This window comes from Pleuronectes platessa, chromosome 16 (assembly GCF_947347685.1).
Source record: "Pleuronectes platessa chromosome 16, fPlePla1.1, whole genome shotgun sequence".
NCBI lineage: Eukaryota > Metazoa > Chordata > Actinopteri > Pleuronectiformes > Pleuronectidae > Pleuronectes > Pleuronectes platessa.
In genome coordinates this window covers 20,933,425-20,958,635 of record NC_070641.1, presented here as the reverse complement: position 1 = coordinate 20,958,635, position 25,211 = coordinate 20,933,425, and the positions used below count along the sequence as shown (strand labels likewise).

General features: G+C 44.3%; 1 protein-coding gene across 1 annotated transcript in view; it reads left to right on the top strand.

Moving 5' to 3' along the window:
- The window catches only part of LOC128458691 (protein shisa-8), a 78,141-nt gene extending 55,119 nt beyond the window's left edge, over positions 1 to 23,022 (top strand). The window contains exons 3-5 of the mRNA XM_053443619.1: positions 15,733 to 15,849; positions 22,421 to 22,743; positions 22,846 to 23,022. Of these exons, the coding sequence (XP_053299594.1) occupies positions 15,733 to 15,849; positions 22,421 to 22,743; positions 22,846 to 23,022 (617 nt within the window). The remainder of the gene's footprint in view (positions 1 to 15,732; positions 15,850 to 22,420; positions 22,744 to 22,845) is intronic.
- Positions 23,023 to 25,211: the final 2,189 nt, after the last annotated feature.

Genomic DNA, 25,211 nt, shown 5'->3' with positions numbered 1-25,211 from the left:
GATTGAGTTTCTCTTATCTACTCGGATCACCTGGATGGAGGCAGCCAAACAGTCTGAGGTCACTGTTTACAGAGGAGTGTGTGTGTATGTGTGTGTGTTTGTGTTTGTCTGTTTCTGTGTGTGTGTGTATCAGGACTGCAGCAGCAATGCAGCAGCAATGAATGAATTGCACATTTTCAGAAGAGTAAATCAAGTGTCCTCTGAGCACTGAAGAGCCCTCGTGGTTTGATCCTCTCGCCGTGAGCCTGTGAGAGGAGCTGGAGAGATCTGTGAGTGTGGACATGAAGCCTTGGGAGACGCTCGGCCTCTGTCATGAAAGAGCTTGTTCAACACCCAGATTAGCTCAATAATTCTCTAGTTAACCAAGTAGAGGGGGGAAGAGAGTGTGTGTCTGTGTGCACAGGCTGCGGTGACACTAATACAGGTACACACATCTACAGACTGGTTTTTATTATCCCTGCTGGTAGAGCCACTGTGATATCTGGACCCTTCACAGAGCTAAACAGAGTCATAATTAATTATTGGTAAGAAGCTGTAAGAGGAGAGAAGTTTCTTTCAATCTATTTAGAAACAGTTTTTTTCAGGGATTGAGGGGAGACTTCAGAATCTCTTTGAATCTGTTGAGGTTTGTGTGAGTGTATCTGAAAGTAGAAAGCCAAAGATGCTCCATAAACAATGAAGTTAAAGTTAAGGTTTTAATTGTGGTTAAGATTGAAGTGATTATCAACGCAGATAGACAAGCACCTGTCTGTTTGTCCATCAGACCTCAACAGGGGAAACTTTAATTTAGTTTCACCTTACCCACAAAGAGCACAGACATGTGTGTTTAATTAAACCCAGTGGGGCTAAAGTCTGTGTAGAGGGTGGATGGATCCAGGTCATGGTATCCTCAGGGATTGTACATTGGTAATGCACACGTGTTCAACTCCTGGAGATAACGTGTATCACACATAAGTCCAAGGATCAGTTTCAGGCCTTAAAAATTTTTGTTGTGATTTTTCTTATTCATGAAAGATTAATTCAGGCAAACTTGCTGAATACGCTGCATGAGCCCCAGTTTGAGTCCTATTGCATAACAGGGTTTTTACCTCTCTAAATATCTGCAGCTGTTAGGGGGCGCTTGGAGATGATTATGCAACACACACACACACACTTTCAGCCACACACTCAGACATGCAAAGTGCAGATTGTACTGAAGCACACAGGTACAAGATTGTTCACAGACACAAACACAAGGAACGAGAAAAAAGGACACACACAAAACATCAGGAAATGTCTGTGGGTTAGCGGGTGAGTTGTAGATGACTGTGCAGCACAATTAACGCTTTTGAATAATTGAATCCTCAGAAGTTGAGAAGCGCTGGCCAGGGCTTTGCTTTGTTGTTCCTTGAAGAGAAATTAGAAGAAGGGAAGGAGGAGGGAGAGAGGGAATGAGTCATGGTGACTTTGAGGGCGGCCGGTGGGATGTGAGCCGCCTGTCAGAGTTAAAAGAGTTTCTTTGTAGATAATGAAAAATGAGGCATTCACTCACTATTTTGCGTGCACACACACACACCCACACATGCACACACATACACACAAATGCACACACCCTCATTCACGCATGCACAGACAAGCATTAATCACTTACACATTATAACTCATTGAAAAAATGGATTCTGACATGTTTTAATTGTTGCACGTTACAATCTGTCTTTTTCAACAGATTTATATGTGTTATTGAAACCTTAATGAAAATTACAAAATTATAGACACTAAACTTGAAATATATATATATATGACATTTAGATAAATGAGGGAGGATATAATTAGCTGGACATCTTGACAGTGATTCTTAAACACATTAGCGAATGAGGAATTGATGGAATCAAGAAAAAGGAGTGTGGAAACAAAAAAGAAATATTTATAAATATTTATTGACAGATTACTGTGTAATAATAGGCTCTGCACATGTTTAGTGTCGCTTTGTGCAGTAAAAACTGTCCCGTAAAGTGTGTACGCAGCCGTGGGTTTGATACCCAGCAGAATGACTCTGTCCATGGTGCTGAAAACAGCTGATCTTCACTCAGGGAACGATCTGAACCAAGAGGGACGTTCTCAGCTGCTGACTGATCTCTCTCTATCTTTCCTTCATCTGTCTTCCATCTGTTCATCTCTCCCTCCATCTCCCCTGCTAGAGACCATTACCCTTCTCTTCATGAACTACAGTTTTCTCTCTATTCTACTGAGTTCTTGTTTTTCCTGTAACCTTAAGAAATGTAGTTAAAGGTGAAATAATCAATATTTTGATGTTAAAAATGACTTGAATTCAGTCTGACTGATCTCAGTGGCAGCAACGAGCGGGGATCAATGTTTTTTTTATGTATCTGTTATGGCGAAGAACCGTGGTTGGGTTTTTCCTATAACCCCAAGATCCCAAGTTGTCCTTTTGCCACACGGAGAAAGCTGGTGATGGCATTGTTTGACGCGCAGTTTGTGTCCAAAAAAGAGTAAGAGTTTGACTGTCCAAGGCCGTCTTTTGGCCGTCATTTATTGTAAATAAAATATAACAAATTAAGGATGCATATATATATCAAGTTGCACAGTTCACAAACAGACGGTCAATAACTGTATCTGCTTGCCAGCCTTCTCCTCGTCATGCACTTCCGTGTCCTATTTAAAGGGTGCACCAATCAGCCCTTGTCGCAGGTGTGCACTCAGCAAAGGTGGGAAAGAAGGAGAAATTAGTGAGTCACTCAAATCATAAGAAACTTAAATGCGGCTCCTACACACCGGCCCCTAATTGTTCTCTATAGAACCAATTACTCAAATTAATAATAAAGGAGCCATAAGAGGGGCAATTATCGTTGAATTGAATAAGCACTTAATGCTTTTAGGTATATGTAATGCATAATGTTTTTTTTAGAAGGTGTGAAAACATATATACATTACATTCCTTTGAAAGGTGATCAGGAACCCTGGTCACTCTTCAGCTTCAAGGATTGGGCACAGTTTGGTAATGGGCCTCTCAAGGACTGAAGTCTGTGTCTGGAGCTTCACTGACCGCACCAGACCCCTTGCATCAGGTTTGGTCTCCAGCACTCTTCCTAATGGCCAGGACCCTCGTGGAGCGGTGGGGTCAACGACCAGGACAATGTCTCCGACGCTCAGATTCTTCTTTACTGCAGTCCATTTCTGTCTCTCCTGCAGCAGTAGAAGATATTCTTTAGTCCACCTGTGCCAGAATAGATCAGCCATGTACTGGACCTGTTTCCAGCGGCGCCTGGCATAGAGGTCGGACTTCAGGAAGGTTCCAGGGGGTAGGATTGGCTGGGTTTTCAACAGGAGGATGTGATTTGGAGTCAGTGGCTCAAGGTCATGTGGGTCTGAGGACACTGTGGAGAGAGGACGGTTGTTCAGGATTGCCTCTACCTCGCAGAGCAGTGTTTGAAGGCCTTCATCATCGATGGACTGCTGTTGGAGAGTGGAGTTCAGCACCTGGCGGACAGATCTTATGAGCCTTTCCCAGACTCCTCCATAGTGTGATGCTGCTGGTGGATTGAAACTCCATTCGATTCCATCTGGGAGCAGGGCATCTTGGATTTTCCGCTCATTCAGTGACTTCAGGGCCTTCTTGAGCTCCACGTCAGCACCCCTCAGGTTGGTTCCATTGTCTGACCTGATGTGCTTAACTTGGCCCCTCCTGCAGACAAATCTCCTCAAAGCATGGATGCACGAGTCTGTGTCAAGTGAAAAAGCAACTTCAAGATGAACAGCTCGACTAGACATACAGGTAAAAATAACTCCGTACCTTTTGATGGTGGTTCTTCCTCGCTTCACTACAATTGGGCCGAAATAGTCCAACCCGACATTTGTAAAGGGGGGGAGGTCAGGTAGGATTCTTTCCAGCGGCAAATCTGCCATTTTCTGTTCACCTGCTTTTCCCCTTGCACGCCGACAAACGACACATCTTGAGAGCACCTTCCTTGCTACCGAGTTGCCCTTTACAATCCAGTACCTTTTCCGGAGCTCTGACAGCATGTGGTTTCTGCCATTGTGGCCAAAGCGTTCATGGATGTGTCTTAAGAGCAGTATGGAAACGTGTGAATCTTTGGGCAAGATGCAGGGGTGTTTTGTTTCCTCGGGCATTGCAGATTTGTGCAGTCGGCCACCTACTCTTAGAATGCCCTCGTCCAGCACAGGATCAAGCCTGCAGATCTTGCTGCCCTTGTGCACTCTAGGCGGGGTCATCTCTAGTGTTGCTATTTCAGCAGGGAATGCTCTTCTTTGCATGTACATGATGACTGACCTTTCTGCCTCTGCCATGTCTTTTACTGTGAGAAGCTGTCCACCAAGGTGAGACCTGAGATCTTCAATTTTTATCCTCAACCTTTTCCTGTTTGAGCGGGTACTTATTTGACATGATGGCTGCTCCTTTCCCCCTTTCCCAATCAGCATCAAAATCTTTCTCAGCCTGAGGTACCATGCCACTGCTTTAAGTAGTCTCATCCAGTCTGAAAAGAAAGAAATAAGCTGGTCTGTGGGTGTTCCAGTGTTCACTACTGCTGCCAAAACAGTAGCCTTTTTCCTGACCTCTGGATCGTCCTGTGACACTGATCCCAATGCTTCCTCCACCGGCCAACTTTCCTGAGTGTTCCATAAGAATTCAGGGCCATGTATCCATCTCCTTTGCTCCATGAATGTTCCTGCATTCAATCCTCTCGATGAATCATCAGCAGGATTGTCCTTGCTGCGTACATGTCTCCACTGAGACAGGTCTGTATTGTCCCTAATCAGTGAAACCCTATTGGCTACATAGGTCTTGTACCTAGCATGGTCATTTGCAATGTATTTTAGCACTGTTTGGCTATCAGTCCAGAAAAATGAAGGCTTTAGGTCAAGGTGTAACTCTCTTCTCACCATTCAATCTACCTTCACAAGTAATGCTGCAGCTGCCAGTTCCAGTCGTGGCACTGTGATGTTCTTAAGGGGAAGGACTCTGGACTTTCCAAGGACAAAATTGACATGAATAACATCCTGATTGTTCAACTGTCTGATGTAGCTTACCGATCCATAGCCGCTCTCACTGGCGTCAGCAAAATGATGCAGCTCGGCACAGTTTGTCACTCCATAGCCCTTTGGTTTCAGACAGCGGGGAACACTGAAGCCTTTGATCCTCTCCAGGCTGTTGGTCCATTCCATCCACCTTTCAGATACTGGCTCGGGCAAAGGCTCATCCCATCCGTAGCCTCGCTGGCAGAGCTCCTGTAGCAACTGCTTGGCTGGGAGAATGAGAGGAGCAAGAAAGCCTAGTGGGTCAAAGATGGAACTAACAACAGAGAGTATGCCTCTGCGGGTGTGTGGCTTTTGGCTTAATTTGATGTTAAATTGGAAATTGTCTGAATCCGCACACCACTGCAGTCCTAGTGCTCTTTCAATGGGCAAACTGTCTTTGTCAAGATCCAGTGTTTTAATTTGCTTTGCCCTGTGTTCTTTGGGGATTGATGCCAAAACTGCTTGGCTATTGCTGACCCACTGAGTGAGCTGAAACCCACCTTTGCTGCATAGTGCAGTGAGATCTTTTACCAGCTGGATGGCATCGGATTCCTTGGCCACAGACTTGGCACAGTCATCGACGTAAAAGTTGTGCCGGACTGTTTCAGCTACTTGAGGGGGGAAACAGTGTTCATTGTCAATAGCAGTTTTTCTTAATGCAAAGCTTGCAATGCTTGGGGAAGACACAGCACCGAAGATGTGTACAAGCATACGGTGTGACTTGGGTGCTTGACTGGTGTCACCTTGTGGCCACCACAGGAATCGCAAGTAATTAACATCAGACTTGGCTACTCTAACCTGATGGAACATTGACTTGATGTCGGACATGATTCCAACAGGCTCTTTGCGAAATCTCAGGATGACTCCAATGAGGGAATTTGTCAGGTCGGGTCCCTGCAGCAGTTCTGTGTTGAGGGATACACCCTGGTAAGAGGCGGCACAATCAAAGACCACTCTAAGCTTTTTCTTTTTAGGGTGGTACACCCCATGGTGTGGCAAGTACCATACTTTTCCTGTTGACTGTCCGAGTTCTTCCTGTGGGACCTCCTCTGCATAACTGCTCTCAAAGATGTCACCAAGAAATGCAACATATTCCTGTTTATATTGCTCGTCCTTGTTCATTTTCCTTTTTAGGCTCTGGAGGCGCTGTTCTGTAATTTGGCGATTGTTTGGCATACAGACCTCCGCCTTTCTGAAGGGCAATTTCAGATTGTAATGTCCATCATTCAGAACTGCTTCGTTGGCCATTTTCAAAAATCCTTTGTCCTCAATGGAAATTTCAGTTTTCTCCTCAGATGCAACTTCATTAAAATCCTGATTGTACTGGGAGATCAGAAGCTCTTCCAGCCTTGCCACTGAAATCCTATTCACAGAAACACTCCTTACATTGCCAGTTCCCTTTCTAAGTGGCCCATTTACCATCCACCCCAGTAGTGTTCTGACTGCATAGGGGCCCCCACTTTGGCTATTAACAACCTCCCATGGTTCTATCAGGTTTGGAGCATTAGTTCCAATTAACAGCTCTACCTTGGCACTAATGGAGGGGATTTTGACTTTACTTAAATACCCCCATTGCGCTAAGTCATGCTGCCTGGGGATGTTGCTAGTTGTTACTGGCATCTCCTTTTGAGTGAAAGTGTCAGGAAGAGGTGAGAAGTAATCGCTGTCCAATGCTGACACTTCAATTCCTGAAACAACATGAGTGGGAACAGATTTTTCCTGATTCATTGTGCGTAGAAGGATTTGTGTTTTCCTTCCGTTTAGATTAAGACGCGTCATGAGCTCCTCAGAGCAGAATGTGGCAGAAGACCCTGGGTCCAAGAGAGCATACACCTGCAAGACTTGGCCGCCCTTTGCTGCCTTAACCCTAACTGGGACGATTGAAAGTGCGCACTCTTGGTCTCCGGCCCCTATATGACCACATAACTCTGCTGATGCACTGCCTGTAACACCAGAGGGTTTTCCTGCTTCTTTAGCTGTGACGTCCTTAAACTCAATATGCAAAGCGCTTGGGTGAGCCTTCTCGCACACTTTACAAATAAGTCGCTTTTTGCATTCTTTGCTAATGTGGCCTGCGGATAGACATCCAAAGCATATGCCCTTGGTCTTTAAAAAACTAATCTTGTCCCTATGTATTTTCTTTAAGAAGTCTTTGCACAAGTCCAATGTGTGCTCTGAGCTACAGAAGGGGCAAGAGGGTTCAGGCTTTGTCTCTTTTTGGGCAAGAGCAATGCTAGTGGCATAGCTACTGCCATACGACTTTGAGGGCTGTGACTTAATTGGGGATTTAGCCCTAACTCTACTAGATGACTGATCCTGTAGATTACCAAAAATTGGATAAGCTGCTATACGGGCTTGTTTTTCAATGAAGGAAACAAGATCTAAAATTCTCACCCTACGTCCTTGACGTTCTTGCAGCTCAAATGCCTTGTTAAGCCATTTCTCCCTGAGCTTGAATGGCAACTTGAGGACAATGCTTCTCATGCTGGATATGGTGTCCAGCTCCTGCATGTATTCCATTTCCTCCATGGCGTTGCAGCAGCTCCTGAGAAACATGGCATAATCTTGTAGCATTTTAGAATCATCAGATTTCATTTGAGTCCATGATAAAACCTTTTCCAAATATGCACAAGAGATCTTATATTCGTTTCCAAAGTTATCTTTTAGTAACTGCTTTGCTTTCTGATAGCCTCTATCTGGTGACATGTATTCACAACTCTTGACCATTCGTTGTTCTTGGCCCTTAGTATATTGAATAAGGAACTGTAACCTGTCTGTATTGTTGTCTGTTTTCCTTTCAATGTTGTGTTCAATTGAATGGATGAACGATTTGTATTCCAGAACATGTCCGTCGAAGAGTGGGATGTTTCGTTGGGGTAGGGTAGCTAGAAGTTGTTGTTTCATGAGCATCCTTGTCAGCTCACTTTGATTCTCCAAAACGTGGATGATGTGATTCCCCTGATCTGAGCTAGCATGTGGAATAACAGGGGGAATGTCAGAGGAATAGCTATGAGATGACTGCTGGGCAGAGGGAAAGCTATATGTGGAGGTGCGTGGCTGTTGTGACCTAATATCACTGCCGGAACTGGGATGGAAAGTAGGCCTGTCTGCGCCTAAATGTTGCCTATCTGCACCTGACTTAAGCAGAGGAAATTTAACATGGGTACCCGTCTTACTCCTGACTGCTGGAGCAGTCCCATCATGAGGATGAAGCGAATAGTTTAACCTTTCCTCCAGCTTTGCTTGTGTAGCTGTTGATGTATCAGATGTGACTTGAGCTGCTTCAGCACCTAATACGGGCCCTTTAATAGAATGCACAGGGTTAGATACAACAGTGTCAGATTGCACAGGGTGAGACATATTCGTTGCAGCATTTAGATAGTTGATTTTTACTGTAGCAGCTTCAATTTCTGCATCCAATTCCAATGTTTCTCTCTTTTTCCTTAACATGTGTTCCTGTTCTTCTATTGCATGCTTCTCCTTTAATCTTGAAGCTTTTGCCACTAAAGCTAATCGTTCTGCCTCTGCGCCGATGCGCAATGACGAAGACAATGTAGATCTGTTGGACCTATTGGAAACTGAAACTGATTGCGCATCGGTGTTATCGACGTCTGCAACATTACCAGATTCAGCTGGGTCCTCCTCCTCCTGCATGACGGCAGAAGAGGCAACCCCACCTTCGCTAGGGGCACCAGCGTCGTCTGCCTGCGAAATCCAGTTATTCACACGCCTCACGAAAGCCATGATCTGCATTCGTCGCGGCTTATACCATGCCTCGTTATCCTCCTTGCGTGCTTCCTCATCCAAAAACTGTGCGTAATTCGAATGCAAGGTTTGGAATGAGTCAAGCATTTCCTCAAACTTGGTTAAGTTTCCTCTCAATTCCTCAAGATACTCATTCCCTACCATCAAATTATTCATAATGTTCATCCTTCGTGTAAGGTGAGACATTTTACCGGACCTTGCTGCGCGTAAACGCGCTGCCTGCTCGCCGATTCCTTCCACCGGTGACATTTCGGCTTCGTCCGAACTGTCCATTGTGCTTAAAATAAACTTCCAAAAATAACGAAAGGTATTTATCCTCTTTCAGATGATTCGAAATATCTCCAAAAAAGATTCAAAACATTTCATGTATTTTCCAAAAACAAAAACTAAATATCTCAGTTGATTAACGAAAAAATCATCAACGAAACATGTTTCTAAATTAGTCCATTATTACATGTTAACGAAAAATCCATTAACGTAATGGTATCTTCACTCACAAACCTCTGTGAAGCGTTCCTTTGTTCTACTTGTTCCACGCGTTTGGCCGACGTTCCTTTGTCTCCAGATCGCATGAATCCAAATATCATTGGGAAAAAATCAAAAAATCGAAGCATCGTTATTGACTATTGTTATGGCGAAGAACCGTGGTTGGGTTTTTCCTATAACCCCAAGATCCCAAGTTGTCCTTTTGCCACACGGAGAAAGCTGGTGATGGCATTGTTTGACGCGCAGTTTGTGTCCAAAAAAGAGTAAGAGTTTGACTGTCCAAGGCCGTCTTTTGGCCGTCATTTATTGTAAATAAAATATAACAAATTAAGGATGCATATATATATCAAGTTGCACAGTTCACAAACAGACGGTCAATAACTGTATCTGCTTGCCAGCCTTCTCCTCGTCATGCACTTCCGTGTCCTATTTAAAGGGTGCACCAATCAGCCCTTGTCGCAGGTGTGCACTCAGCAAAGGTGGGAAAGAAGGAGAAATTAGTGAGTCACTCAAATCATAAGAAACTTAAATGCGGCTCCTACAGTATCAATAACAATCACAACATGTAATATGAACGTTGTGTCACTATCCTCTGACTCTGTTCCCATCAGCTCTGAGAGTGTCAACTCTCTCAGGTCATCGTGACTTCACTGCTGTGATTGATCACTCTCGTTTGGTCCTTGTTTCCGACCACAACAGCAAAGAATAAATTAAAACCTCTGATAAATCTACTGTTACATTTCTGCCTTGTCCCCAATCACACATTATTAAACCTTGATTAGGTATTTACATTGACTCTGGTAAATTAGATGGGTGTTTATTTTAGGGAGATGGTTTTGGGTGTTTACAGAATGTCATTAAGTAAAAACACACCTAATCATAATTCTCTTCCTACACATTATTTCTGTGACCTTGCTGGTGTTAAGGTCATCATACAATTCTTTATTTATTCTCCTTCCTTATTTGTCTTCTCTATTTATTAGTCTGTTTCTTCCCGGCTCTCTTCCACACGGCCTCCTCTTCCATCTCTCCAGTGGGAATGTTTTAAAAGTAAAAGGCTCTGTCATTCCAATGTTTATCACCAGCATGAACTTTGTGTGCGTGCGTATGTGTGTATGTTTGTGCGTGTGTGTAGATGTGTAGATGTATGGCCGTCCACTGGATTATGTAAACTGCTGCGCAGACAGGGAGCCAGGGTTCAATGCATTCAATGTGAGGGCTAAAGGCAGAAAATAATGGTGTCATCCTGGGATAAGCCTTCGTTTACCCTGCAAATAGAGTGTGTGAGAGGCAGAAAGAGAGAGGGGGGGGGGGGGGGTGCAGTGTACTGAAATGACTCCATTTAACACACACAGACAAGAGAGACTTAAGTGAGAGAGAAGCATGTAAGAGGGAGATTATTAAATGAGCAGGCAAGCCGGGTGCAGTTACTCTTTCTGATCATTTCATCATTCATCTTTCTTAATGGGCCTGTTGGTTTTAAATACTATTACCACTCACTGTGTGTTTAATCTGCTAATCCAGACACTTCTCTGATAAAAGTACTTTTCAAATACATGCTCCTACTTGTTATTAACTGCAGCTTACTATACAATGAGCTACAGTGATAGAGGTGCTACAGATCATTATTATTTATTTACTATTATTTACCATTTACCATTATTGTTTATTTTAGCCATTTTTAACAAACAAATCGTCCAACCTGAAATTGTAAATCATTGGTCTATACCCTAGTTCACTAAAGTTTTACAAAAAAAAATACATTGTGCACTTTTCATCCTCATCTGATGTGCATCCACTCTAGTAAAAGTCAAAGTAGGAGAAAAAGAACTTGAAACATTTAAAGGTGAATGAGTTCTTCCCCCACTTTCACTGTTTCATTACGAGACAACAGATGGCCGGCCTCATCCTGACCGAGAGAGAACAAAAGAGTAAGATGAGGAGAGTAACAGGAAGAAGCAGGTCACAGAGGAGGAGGGAGGGAGGGAGGGAGGGAGGGAGGGAGGGAGCATCTACTGAAGCAGGAAGAGTCATGTGACACCTACCTGTGGTGTCCTTCAAGGCTCTGTTCTGGGCCCTATACCCTTCACTCCAGTTAGAGAGGTCAGACACTCAGCTGCTCCTGGATCTGCCTCAATCTCAGAACCCAAGGCGATCGAGCCTTTGCAGCAGCCGCCCCAAACTTGTGGAACAGCTCACAACTCCATATTAGACCTACCCCCCCTCTCGAACAACTCAAATCATTGTTAAGGACATATATATATATTGTGTATTGCGGTTTTCCATGTGAAGTTGACATTGAAACAGGGTGAAAGGCAGAGTTATAGATAAGCAGACACATGGAGAGAGAATGAGAAGAGGGAAGAGAGAGGATGGAAACAGCATCTGCTCATCCTCCATGTGTTTGCGTGATTTACAGGAGCTACGACATGTTGTGCTCCACAACACCTCAAACAAATGTTGGCGTGTATTTCTTCTACTGTAGCACGTTGAGGCCGATAATAACGGAGGACCATATGTCGCACACATGTCAACCCCCCCCCCCCCCCCTCCCCCCCACTGAACGCTTTAACATGCAAGACTTCTACACTTACCTCACTTACCTCCACTCTCACATCCGTATGTTACATCTGCAGCTAAACAACAACAAGACAACTTGTTTTGTTCTCATTTCCAATCTTTAGGTTCAGATTAAACTTAAATCAAAACACAATCCGTTAGTCGAAGCTTTGTAATTAGAGAAACTTTTGGAAATGGTGGTAAATTAAATACTTCTACCCACTCACAGGAGGCAAAGAGTTTTCCAAAAACTACACATACTACTGCTGTCTGTATGCTAAGCTACGCTAACCTGCTGCCGGCTCTAGCATCTGCATATTTAGCATTCAGACTAAAAGGGTGAGTTGATCTCCTGATTGAAAGATAACAACCTTATTCCCTCAAGTGTTGAACAATTTCTTTAAAATAAATTACTAAATCGGAATTATTTATAAAAAAAAAAGTATTTTCCGGTAAACCTGGCTGGATGCAGTGAGTGTGTATGATTCAGTAGCTTCTGCTCTAATAGTTTAATGTGCACGTAGGCCAACAGGCAGACCTGCCTCATAAACAGCTGGTGCATTTAATGTTACACGTGCTCAGTATAGAACTGTCCCGAGTAGAAGTCAGAGCACAGTTTCCAAACATGTGTCATGAAGTGAACTTGTCCGCTGACCTGCCCTGCCCTCTCAGTCCTCCTCCGCTCCACTCACATGAAACGATGTGACATGGACGCCACTTGGCTGCTCATCCCGCCTGCCCAACAGTTCCATGAGTGCTCTCGTGTTGGCCTGGTGCAGGACTCGAACATTCAATGGTCTGTGCATCAAACAGTCGAAGGTAGAAGGAGACGCAAGTTGGAGTTGAGTTGATTTATGCTCCATGCATTAAACAACACAAGCCTCTGCTCCCGACACTGCTGCATCCTCCTGCATCTATTTCCCTCGCTCTCTCCCTCTCTCTCTTTCTGTGTGTGTGTGTGTGTGTGTGTGTGTGAGAGAGAGACAGTACTCATGTCAGAGTAAGGCTGGCTGAAGCCCTTGCAGCAGTCAGCCTCTTTGATGTTGAGCCCTGCTGAATTAGGCCATCACCCAGCGGTGCTCTGCTGCCTGCAAACACACACACACACACACACACATGCATACGTACAAAAACAAATGCATGCTGGCAGGAAAGCATGCGCATGCAAAATAAAGTACACATCCTGCTTCTCACACTGCGATAGTGGACACACACACACATGCAGGGCCCTAAATGATATGCACTACAAAACAGGTCCACAAATATTTCCTATTTTGAGTCCCACAGTTCCCGCCACTATTTCTGTCACACACACACACGCACACACACACACACTCACACACACACAAACACAATGTGAATCACATTCATACACCTCGTTTCCGCTTCTCTTTAATAAACATAAATTTAAATTCTTATGAGTGCGTCTCCTTTGAGGCCTCTATGCTACACAATAAAGAAATATGCACACGCTGAACCACACACAGACACAAACACACACACAAACACACACACACACACACAGACAGAGCAAGAAATGTAGGACATTCAGAGGGAATTTATTCCAGAATACAGGGAAGGTTTTTTTTCTTTCTCCCTTTCAGTTTCCTATCTTCCAATTCGACAGTATCCTGGGATTAATAGCACCGAGGCAGAAAGCCGCATGAATCACACATAAATACACATTAGTGACCTTAGATTTTATCAAGTGAATATTATTTCTTAAAATGGAAACATTGTGGAAAAGAAACGGGGAAATGTGAGTTGCACATAAAATTAGACAGTCTCCGGCTCTTCGGGGGTTTGAGTCTCTTTCAGCTCCTTGTTTTTGATTTCCAGCTTCTCAGCTTCACTCTCACTCGTCTCATTCTGTGGTTGGATTTCATTTTAGCTCTTTTCAGAGGAGAAGAAAAGGGAGAATGAATATCAGAACTTCATTCTTCATCAGGTGGACAGAAGCAAGGATGCTGTTCATGCCTGTATGATCATTATGCATGAGTTGTGCATTAGTTGTGCATTATCTCAACAGCTATTGGACCAATTGTTGATCCAATATTGTATCAGCCTCAGTGAGTTTTCACGTGTGAGAGATAATTCAACACAAGAATAACACACAATCATTCATACTGGGAGGACTGGTATCTGTGAGTTTGTTCAATTTGTTGCTGTGGACTGAATTTTGAAGGCTGTTGGGCCTTGGCCTGAGTGACATTCTGGTCAAGTTTAAAAAAAAGACAACACAACAATAACACAACATTACAAAATCTCTCTCTCTCTCTCTCCCTCTCTCTCTCTCTCTCTCGGAACAGCCCTGTGGTCAAACTGGAGAACGGCCAGAGATCTTTCCATCAATCAAATGATTAATTCCCCCCCCCCCCCCCCCCCCCCCCCCCCCCCCCTGTCTACATATCTCTGCCTTTAACTCTCTCACTCGAGTTGATCACACTCGGGATCACAGCATCCGAACATAGGGCAGATGAAAGAGCAACATCTTTGCATAGTATTATATATGCGTCTCATGTGTGTGTCTGTGTGTGTGTGTGTGTGTGTTTGTTTGTGCACCGTCACATTTCCATTGTCCTGGTGGTGATGAGTGAGTGAGGTGAGCAGGTGGGGACCACAGCTTCATATAAGACAATAACAGCTTTACACACACATGCATCTACACAGGAGTAAAATTACAAACACACAGTTGTGCGTCCCCGCGCTCCACGCAGCCCACAGCGTGTCACCACTGCATATCAATTACACGGGGAAGTGAAGATCTATTTCTAATTCAATCACTCGCGCTGGTGTCACATCCCTCGCTCGCCGGCTCCCCCCCCCCCCCCCCCGCCTCTCTCTCCCATTTTCTCCTCGCTTGATTCTTACTGATGCGTCTCAGTCACCGTGGGGCTGGTGGACGCGGGTGTGTGTTTGTTTCTGCGTGCATGCCTGTGTGTGTTTATGTGTGTGTGTGAGTGTGTGCGTTTGTACTCTCCTGTGGAAATGGTTTAACTTTTGGAATTCTGGAAAGACGACATGTTAGAGAAGTGAAGTAATCCGCTCCTGACCTTGTTTCTTCAGAGCTCCGAGGTTTTCCTTCTTAAAGTAGCAACTTTTCCACATTGGTGCAAAGTTCTTTAACTTTTAACCCTTGTTTAACAACATCAAACAACAGAGTGCATATCAGGGTTTTCAAAAACTTATTTTCCTTCTCATTTTTATGTTAAAAGATTCACTGAACCTGCGATTGACACATCAGGCTGATCTACAGGAACGTTGGATCACTAGCATCACTCTGCTTTAGCTCCTCAGAAAACCTTTGGCTTTTCCTTTTCTTCTAATATATAATCACTCACTTTGTCAAACTGCTGTGCTGCTGAATATTTATATATTATCAGTTTGTAAAAAATCTTATGCTGAAAACTGCTGCATATATAAAAAAAGACATATAAATCAAATTGTAACAACAAAACAATCCACTGAAAGACTGACAGCTGTTCCACTGTTGGCTTATTTTATCTTTTGCTTATTTGATCGTGTCTCGTTTGCCTCTGTCTTGGGAAACCAGGACAGAGACTTAATTTATTGTTTACTAGCAAATTAAATCATGTGAAATATCTTCTTGAGTCTCAGTTGCATATTCCTGAGGACAAGATGCACCAGAATTACAGAGGACTCACTGGTGCTCTTTTACGAGTGATGTTTTAGCTTCATGAGAAGATTTTAACAAGAAAACCAAATGAAATATGAACTGATTTTTATTCTGTTTGACTGACTTTTCATGTTTCACGTTCGTTTCTCTTTATCTCTCTCTCTCTCTCTCTCTCTCTCTCTCTCTCTCTCTCTCTCTCTCTCTCTCTCTCTCTCTCTCTCCCTCTCTCTCTCTCTCTCTCTCTCTCATAGATCACAACCATTTGAACAACGCAGCTTTGTCTCCCCTGGGTCCAGCCATGGCCTTGTCTCACCCTCATAACAACCTGGGAATCGGTTTCAACAAGTACACCTCGCTCAAGGCTGTGGGTGAGTAGGTTCATTCACACACTCACACACACACACACAGAGACACACACACACACACAGACACAGAGACAGATGGGGTCCAGATTGTTTTGTCTCAATGACTTCAGGGCTCATTCTAACCCTGTACTTTACCTTGTTAGGTCCCCACAATAACAGCACAGCTCCAGAACGCAGGCTTAGTGTTTCGAGGTCAAGTGTTGTACAGTGTGATAGAAAAAACACAACGTATCCACATGCTGAGTGGGAAACTGTCTGAAGGGGGCAACTAGTCATTAAGATAATGTATTTTTTATGAGCCTGACTCTGATCCTGCGACGTTGGATCATGATTCACGTTTGAGCGCGGTGCTTTATTCCTGATTCATGCAAACTCAGTGTTCAGTAACTACACTAAAGATACCTCAATCTAAACATTACAGCCAGGCTATGCTGCTCACAAGAAAGGAGAAGATCTGATACAATCCCCCCTTCGCACATAATGTTTGTGTTTGTCCACCGGTGTGAATAGATCACTGAGATCCAGCATTCAAAAAATACTGCAGTTGTTTGAAGGAGAGGAAAATAAATACTGTGTTCTTTGGCACCACATTGTGTGACACAGTTTGGCAGCAGCTGCATAGATGCTAATTGAGCCCCATAAATACAATACTGGAAAATGGCTGATCTTATCGCACAACCCTGCACACCAGTCTAAATTGTCTGTTGCAACTAAATTCAAACTTTACTCAAAAGCTGTCACCGATTAGCAAAAGATTAGCAGCGATATTTGTAGACAAACACAAACACAGAGACACAAACACTGAGACACAGACTCACTATTCCTGTCCTGGAATATATAGTCTAATATTTCAAATCAATTATATTTGTATATAGTTTATATTTTATTAATTTAAAGTAAAATATATAATTTATCACCAAAATCTCCAGCAATATTGTTTATCTTTGTCAAAGTTCATGTTTTTAGAGTCAGAAACCAATAGTGATAATGATCGTGAACTAAAACCTAACTTGATTGTCTGAATATATACATAAATAAATAATACTGTGATAAAAAAAAAATACATATATAAGAGAAAAGAGAAGAATTCCAGATGAGAGAATGTGGAGAGAAGCTGACGTTTGCAAATTGAGCGAAGGGAACGATCTGAAAAGGAGACGAGTGGAGGAGAGGAGCTCATTTCATTATTCTGCTCAGTGAGTGAGAAACAAAGAGCGACTGCTGCAGCAGCGTCGGCCAAACACTGGAAACTAACAAATCTCACAGACCGAGGTGCGACGCTCCCTCCTCACCCTCCTCACCCTCCTCACCCTCCTCACCCTCCTCACCCCACATCTACTCACCTCTGCCTCTGAGTGATGATACACAGGCGATGGACTCCTCCTCTGTTTGGTATCTGCTCTGTTTTGGTTTCTCTGTAACTATCGCACACACACAGACACACACAAAAACATGTACACAAATACGCACACACACAAACACACACCTGTATTTCTCTTCTTTATATGGATCCAAATTAAGGTCAATTAGATGTAAAGCTTGTAAATGATGTTAACAAGTTCATTTAAATGTTGTAAGTTGGTGTGTAGTGAAGCCAAAACGTCTTGATCGCCCTCTAGTGGCTGGCTGAAGTGTAGGCTACCTCCTCCATGTTAGTTGATGGGAGTACAACTCTAATGCATTTTCCCTAAAGATGATATCATTTTTTGATTATATCAAGTTTTTAAAATGTATTATTAGTTATTTGATGCTATAAAAATTAGATATTACAGCTGATACTGACTCACGATTGGTCCAGCTCATGTATCAACGGAAACATAAAAGTATTCACCGTCGAGTCATCTTTCGTTGGGCAGTAAACAAGCTTCTGGGTCCAGAGATCCTGGTGTGTGGACAAAGTCATGGCTAGGACACACAGCAGCTCGGATGAGGCTGCCGATTATTTGCCGGATGAAACTGCGGGTACCTGGACCAGGAAGCAGCTGCTTTGAAATCTTGAACACGTTGCAACTCAGAGAAATGTCTTTGCTTTCTCATACGGACAAGAGATTAAATGGGGGATAGGAGGAAGTTAGCACAACAATAATTAAAAAAATAAGAGGAAGGGCAAATCAGATCTTAGAGGTCAGGGAACTCCAGATGTGCCCGATGTTACAGCTGTGAGATATCTGTCTGAGATGAAGTGCTGGAAGGAGGACAGGTGGAGGAGCAGTGGGAGATTCTGGGGTTGAGATGTTAAAGGTCAGAGAGAGTTGGATGCCAGACAACAAACAGAATCTGAGAGCGAGACGAGGAAGAACCAAAAAGATGTCATCATAAATTCTTAAGTTTAGTTTTGATTTATTAACCTCGTGTTCATTTGGGTGTTGTGGAACTTGGAGCTGTTTTTAACTGAAGGTAAAATATGATTCATGGAACTCAGCTAAAGTTGTTCTTCAGTGAGCGTCAGGAAACACGACATGAGACAGAAGGTGGAGGGATTTTATTTGATTTTTTTCAGAAAGGGTGTGAAAGGACGATAGGACTCCAGGTTCTGGTCCAAGGACGCGTCAAGTCTTTAATTAAAATCTAATGAAGCAATCTAATGAATACTTTGAGCTGTACTGGAGATACTGTGGAAATAACTGCTGGGAAATTCATTAATATTCACAATTTATAAAAGGTTATACACATAATCTCTTTATTTTTAGTTTATAATTAAACAACATCTTAAAATACATGATAACAAATACCGATATTGTCATGGAAACAGCTCAGACGTGGATGAGGTTTGAATTTGTTTTATGGAGAAAAAATAACTTTTCCACTTCTTGAGAGTTTAATTAATTTGATGTATATTAAGTCTGGCTGCTGCATCAAGTCTTTCATTAAAATCCAACGATCCGACAGTCTGAGCAATACTGAAGAAACTTTTGAAAACAATGTCTGGCAAATTAAATAATGTTCAATCTTTGCTCAACATCTTCAGAAGCAACATCATTGAGACCAAAATAGATTCATATATATATATAAATGCAGCAACCTCACTTCAGACATATTAATTTTTTTATGAAGATCTCCAGGTCAGTGAATCGGTGAAATAAGTTTGGCAAGATGTCGTGAATTGGAGCGATCTCAAATTCTCCCTAAAAAAGATGACTTTGAAGATGAAGGCTCTCCTCCGACCTTCTCAGGTTCCAGGTTTGATGTTGAGGACTTCAGAGTGAGGTTCCTCCACAGCTGTGATCAGTGGAGCACCTGTCCAGACTAGTGAGGTGAAGCAGAGCGGTGTAGTTCTTGAATTTTTCTTTCACTGAGGTGGAAACGTTCGGAAGTTCTCTTGTCAGACGTGATGTTCTGCTGCTTTGGGAATTCTTCTACAGCACCTATACTCCAAAATATAGATATGATACATCTCACTGCTAGATCTGTGATGTTCTGCCATGCATCGCTCAGGATCCACAGAAGTGCTGCGGTGCTTTCTTATGTAACTGTTTAAGCTATAAGAGCACGGCTTCTGGGGTTTAAATATTTCATTCACTGTAAGATATCATATGGCTGCATTGCATTATTGAACAAGCGGTGAGAAGACACCGGCATCAAACACACGGGCAAACCAGGGATTCTGCCGGCTGTTTAAAAATGTAATAAGCTGAATTTTAGGCCTTAAACATTCTTAAGTATAGTCTTAGTATCAAGGCTTATTCTCTTCTGGGTTCTTTCCACTTATCTTCAATTAGGAGGACGTGTAAGTAATTCTGGGATATTCCTTTACATATGTAATATTTAAAATAGGTCTTAAATTCCATTCATTATGGTTTTAAGAAACCCTGTCACACACTGATAAAGGCAAGTGATTAAGAGGCTAATGGTGCACATTAACACGTGGTCACGAAAGTCCATATAAAACCTTGTTAATTGTAACTAGAGGTTGTAAAAGGGTATGAAAGGACACATTCCCAAAAGAAGAAGAAACAATAGATTACTCGGGAAATAATTACATGTTAATTCTCATTTCATTGTGATGTGTGTTGACATCTTCATACTGAGCAGGTTCCCCCAGCAAATCTGCTTTAACTTAACTTAATCAAATGGCATTAAAAATAGACTAAACAGAATATGTTGTCAAACTCTGAAATCCTTCAGAGGGCCCAGCTTATAAAGTTATAATGCGGTGGCCCAGATTGGGCCCACGGGCCTCGCTCCAGGCTGTGGCTCCAAAGAAAGCAAGAGCTGATGTTGTTGGAGAGCACGAAAAAAAAAGTGCAACACACGAGGAAAGAATGGAAAAGGAGAGGGAGGGAGAGAACGAGAGAAGGAGCAGATGGAGCGTGTGTGAAGCGGAGGGGAAGGCACATGATACCGTCACAGAGGACTCGGCTGTGCTCCTGCTGGCAACCTGCGTGGAAACACTCCACTGGACGGCAACAGCAGTTGTTGTGGGACCAGATTGTGTGTTTAATTCATTGTTGCGCCCCAGATTCGCCTTTGACAAGAGATTCAGACCAACTCAACGTCAAAGTCGGTCGCTTTACTGTCGCTTCAGCCGCCGTGTCCACAACAAAATATGATAATTTCATGTACTTTAAATCCAAAAGCTCGTAACACAACCTGTGTAAGTGTCCACGTGTCACTGCGACAAACAGGCAGCAGAGGAGAGCTGCCAAAAGCATGTGAAGCACTTTACTGTGTGAAGAACGTATGTAAATTTGTCCTTTGTTGCACGGAGCTGCACACACATGCATCGCACGCAAACATATGGAACCGCAGACACACAAATACTCACTAATCCACAACTCGCTTCTATCTTACAAAATTTAAATGAAAGCAAATCAGTTTTTTTCTGTTCATTCCACTCCTTCTCCTTCTCACCGATATTCTGAGACTTTATTGCTTCCCCCCCCGGAATAAATGTTTCTCCTAACTTAGACTTTGTGATCGACGATAATTGTTCGCACAATAGACTTTGTGTTATTTTTTATTGTTGGCCCCGGCTAAATCCTCGGACCAGCGTGGGGCGAGTGTTACAGAGGGAGAGAGAGAGATTACCAGCAACTCTGTCTCCTTCCTCGAAGGCTGCTGCTGAGGGGCCTCGGAGTTACACAACAAAAGGTTCAATAAGCAATTAGCAGACTGTGAGGGAAGCTGGACGCTTTAATGACACGTGTGAATGTGAGACTTCTCCTTCAGGTGTTTTCTGGAAACACAAATATAAGACTGTGTCAGTGAATCTAGATTTGATGATGTGCACAGGAGGATTTGGGATCATGTAAGAGTTTGAATTCATGCAACTCGAAGCTGGAGCGGTGGAGAGGTGCAAACAGACATCGACCCAAACAGGCCGTCAAGTGCAGATTGTGGCATTTATGTTTCATAATCACGGAAATCACACATGCACTCAAACACACACATTCACGAATAAACAGCCACTAGCAGCGATCGACATTTATTACAACGGATTAAACTCCGCTGGTCATTCATCCTCACACCAGATTATTGACACAACCCTATTATGTTCCTGTTTGGATTGCAATAATGATAAGATCAGTTACACACTCACACACACACACACACACACAAATACAATTTGTCACACTGTCGTTACAACACAATGCGGCCTGATAGCGGCTGTGTCCTGTTTCGTTATGGAGATATTGAAAGATACCGTCGTCTCAGATGAAGACAAACTGTGACGCAGGGAGAGAAAAACGGCTCCGGTTTCTCTCCAGGAAGAAAAAACATAGGGGGGCCCACGCAAACAAGGTTGTTAGTGTCTTTCGGGCAATTGTGTGTGTGTGTGTGTGGCGGGGGGGGGGGGGGGGGCAGTGGTTATGACCGTGCAACAGAGTCGAGTTCCACTCAGGGAGCTCGGGCTAATCTGACTCGACATGCTCTATTTTTACTCCCTACAAATCTCCCGATTTGCCCGACACACACTCTCTCTCTCTCACAAACACAGACACACACACACACACACAAACACAGACAGACACACACACACACACACAAACACAGACACACATACACACACACAGACACACACACAGCTTCTCCTCTTATTTTCCTGAATGTTTTCTTCTTGGTGCTGTTGATATTTATAACACTGGAGACAATTCAGCTGCCGATATACTCAACGTGGTCCACCTCACATCCTGGTGGACACACACACACACACACACACATTCTCATTGGCTGTTAAATATATATGTATGAATATTAAACTTGTAGATGTTGGGTCGACAGTTAAATTAAAAAACTAGAATTGGCACAAACCTCCACCTCAACCCAACAGATCTGCAACACATGTCACACACTCAGAGATCTGTGTCCTCAAAATGCTTGTGTTATGAGAAATCTATGAAAAAGTTGTAAAACGTCATATGTTAAAGAAAGATTCCTGGATCCATCTAGTAGAGTTTGTGTAATCCTGCTAACTAACAAACATTCTAAAAATCTTTATGATCATTATATTGTGATTAGTTTTCACATCCATATTCACCACTGATGCTTTAATCAATAATTATCTCATTGTAAATTAACCATGTCTCTGTCACCCCCCCCCCCCCCCCCCCCCGTCTCTCTGCCCTTCACCCAGACACGACCCCGAGAGACTACTACAAGAGCTACCCGATGGTCGACTACACCCACCGCCAGTCCCCTCCCACTTTCCAGCCAATCAACTTCCATCCCAAGGACAAGCCCTTCCTCCCGCCGCCCGACATCCACGCGCCACTGGCCATCACCATCAACACCTCTCAGATCCCCAAGCCCAAGATCGCCAAGACCAACACGCATCCGCTCACCTCCAGCTCGGCCTTCAAAGTGTGGGACCCCAGTAAGAGCCACGCCCCCCACCCGGTGGCCACCCACATGGTGCTCCAGGGGCAGCAGCATCAGCATCAGCTTCAGCATCAGCACCAGCTTCAGCAGCAGCATCAGCTTCAGCAGCAGCATCAGCACCAGCACCAGCACCAGCATCAGCATCAGCACCACCCCATCCAGCAGCTGCAGCAGCTGCAGCATCAGCCGCTGCACCAGCAGAACAGCCGGCGCCAGGCCTACTCCAACAAGAGGCAGTTCAGCATCGAGACGCTGCCCGAGCTCTTCTCGCAGCCGCTGGGCTACGGCCACTCGCCGCGCATGAACCCCAAGCACAAGGGACTGGCCACCAACAGCAAGACAGAGGTCACTGTCTGAACCCGGGGGCGCACGGGCCAATCGAAGGGGAGACAAAAGAAACCAAGCGGCGTTTGTAAGGGAAATCTGCAGATATCTTTTATATCCGAAGCCCAAACGGCGAGACGAGGGCGAGAAATATCGTGTCTGGAAGTTTTTTTCCTCATTATTGTTGACAATACTAATAATGACCATGAGTGATATCTGTTGTACTTTTTAAGACCAGTGGGTCGAGCAGCAGCAGCAGCAGCAGAGAAGCTGTGAAGGTGGTGGGTTGTGACTCTTTGAACCCGACGGCTCTTCTGAATAATTGAGTGGCCTCTGAGTGTGTTGGCACAGCTCTGTCCTCTCTTCTCCCCCCCCCCCCCCCCCCCCATCCCCTGCAACTCAATGACACCACACGCACGTGTTCAGATCCCACGCACGACACACTGTGTACTCCTCAAACTAACCTCCAAGACTCCGAGGCTGTCAGCAAAGGCCCCTCAGACCCGGGCTTCCAATCAGCTCAGACAATGCCACTGGGGGCAACAGATGAGATGAGGATGATCTGCACACACACACACACACACACATACACACAACAACACAACACGTCAGTCGTCAACAATTACAGAAGGTTCCAAGCATCCCAGAGACCACTGACGCACAAAAACAGACACACACGCTTGTCTCTCCCTTGTCGCAGCGGTTTGTTGAGCAGCTAATTCCAGCCGCCGTCTATTGTGGTGCTGTGGATGTTTTACCTCCAGAGGAGAAAACCCCAGGACGAGGTGTCAGCGCCTGGAGGGACGAGGGCAGAAGAGCCCCTGGATCCAGAAAGGTCGTTATAAAGTCAGCACATCCTCTCCCTGCCTGTCCCGCCGCTGCACTCTGAGTTCCACAAATTAGACTTTGTTTGTGTGGGGAGAAATGTCAGCGCTGGTACAGACAATTCCTTCTACCAGGAGGTGAACTCACGATATGGGAATAAATATCGTGCACCTCCTCCTCCAGCTCCTCCACCTCCTCCTCCTCCTCCGACATCCACTTCACGGCTTTCTGGCAGCAGTTGTGTGTCTGTGTGTAGGGATAGAAAAGCAGCTGTGCGTTTCGGGTGACACTGTTTCCCACTATGGACGCTGCTACACACAGCTGTGCGATGTATGTGTGTACTGCTGCGACGCTCTCACATAATCGGAGAGGATGAAACCACTCGTCACTGCTCTGCAATTTACTCCACTCCCTGTTAATGAAGAGCTCCAGCCCCCCCCCCCCCCCCCCCCAACCCCCCTCACACACACACACACACACACACAACGAGAGCCAGCGAACAGAGAGCAGGTTCTGAAGTGAGTCCTTCAGATTCAGCTTGTTCCAGGATGGAATCTGACTAATTTCCTTCTTTTTTTATTCAGGACACATAATATATATTTCATTGACTCTTTTCAACGCATTGCAGTATTGTGATCATGTTTTCATATAACGAGGAATATAAGGGACTAGAAGTTGAGTGTCAAATCTCTGTAAACCTCACATTGCAAGAAGGTTCCTGGTTCGAGTCCCGGGTTTCTCCATCCTCCTCCCACAGTCCAAAGACATGCATGTTGGGGTTGGGTTGACTGGAGACTGTAGATTGGAAGTAGGTGTGAATTTGATTGGTTGTTTGTCTCTGTATGTTGACCTTGTGATACGCTGGTGACCAATCCAGGGTGAGCCCCGCCTCCAGCTCCCCCCCCCCCCCCCCCACCCCCGCCCGCGCGACCCTCAAACAAAAAGTAGTTTAGATAATGGATGGATGCATTAAACATTTCCTGCTTTCTCCTTCTAGAATTTGCTTTCAGTAGATCGGTCCACAGCGCCCACTAGTGTCAGGAGTCCCCCCCACAGACCACAGCAACACACCGGTGTTTCTCACAACAGCACAACTTCCTTTCTGTGTCTACCTCTGTGCTCTTCTGATCGATTTAGCTCCCTGTTGGTGTGGATCTGCTATTGCATGTAGAATATGCAGGTGATGAGGGTCAGCCATTAGAGTCCCCATGTAGATAATGCTTATTTGTAAAGATTCCCATTCTTTATCATACTGCGCTGTATGTTGTTGTGCATGAGTTCTTGCCCCCCCCCCCCCCCCCCCCGCCCCCCCCCCCCGCCTCCATTTCTAAGAGGGAGTCCATAAAAACTCACATTTATGGGAAATACACCTGAAACATCCTGGATTCCCTCTTTAA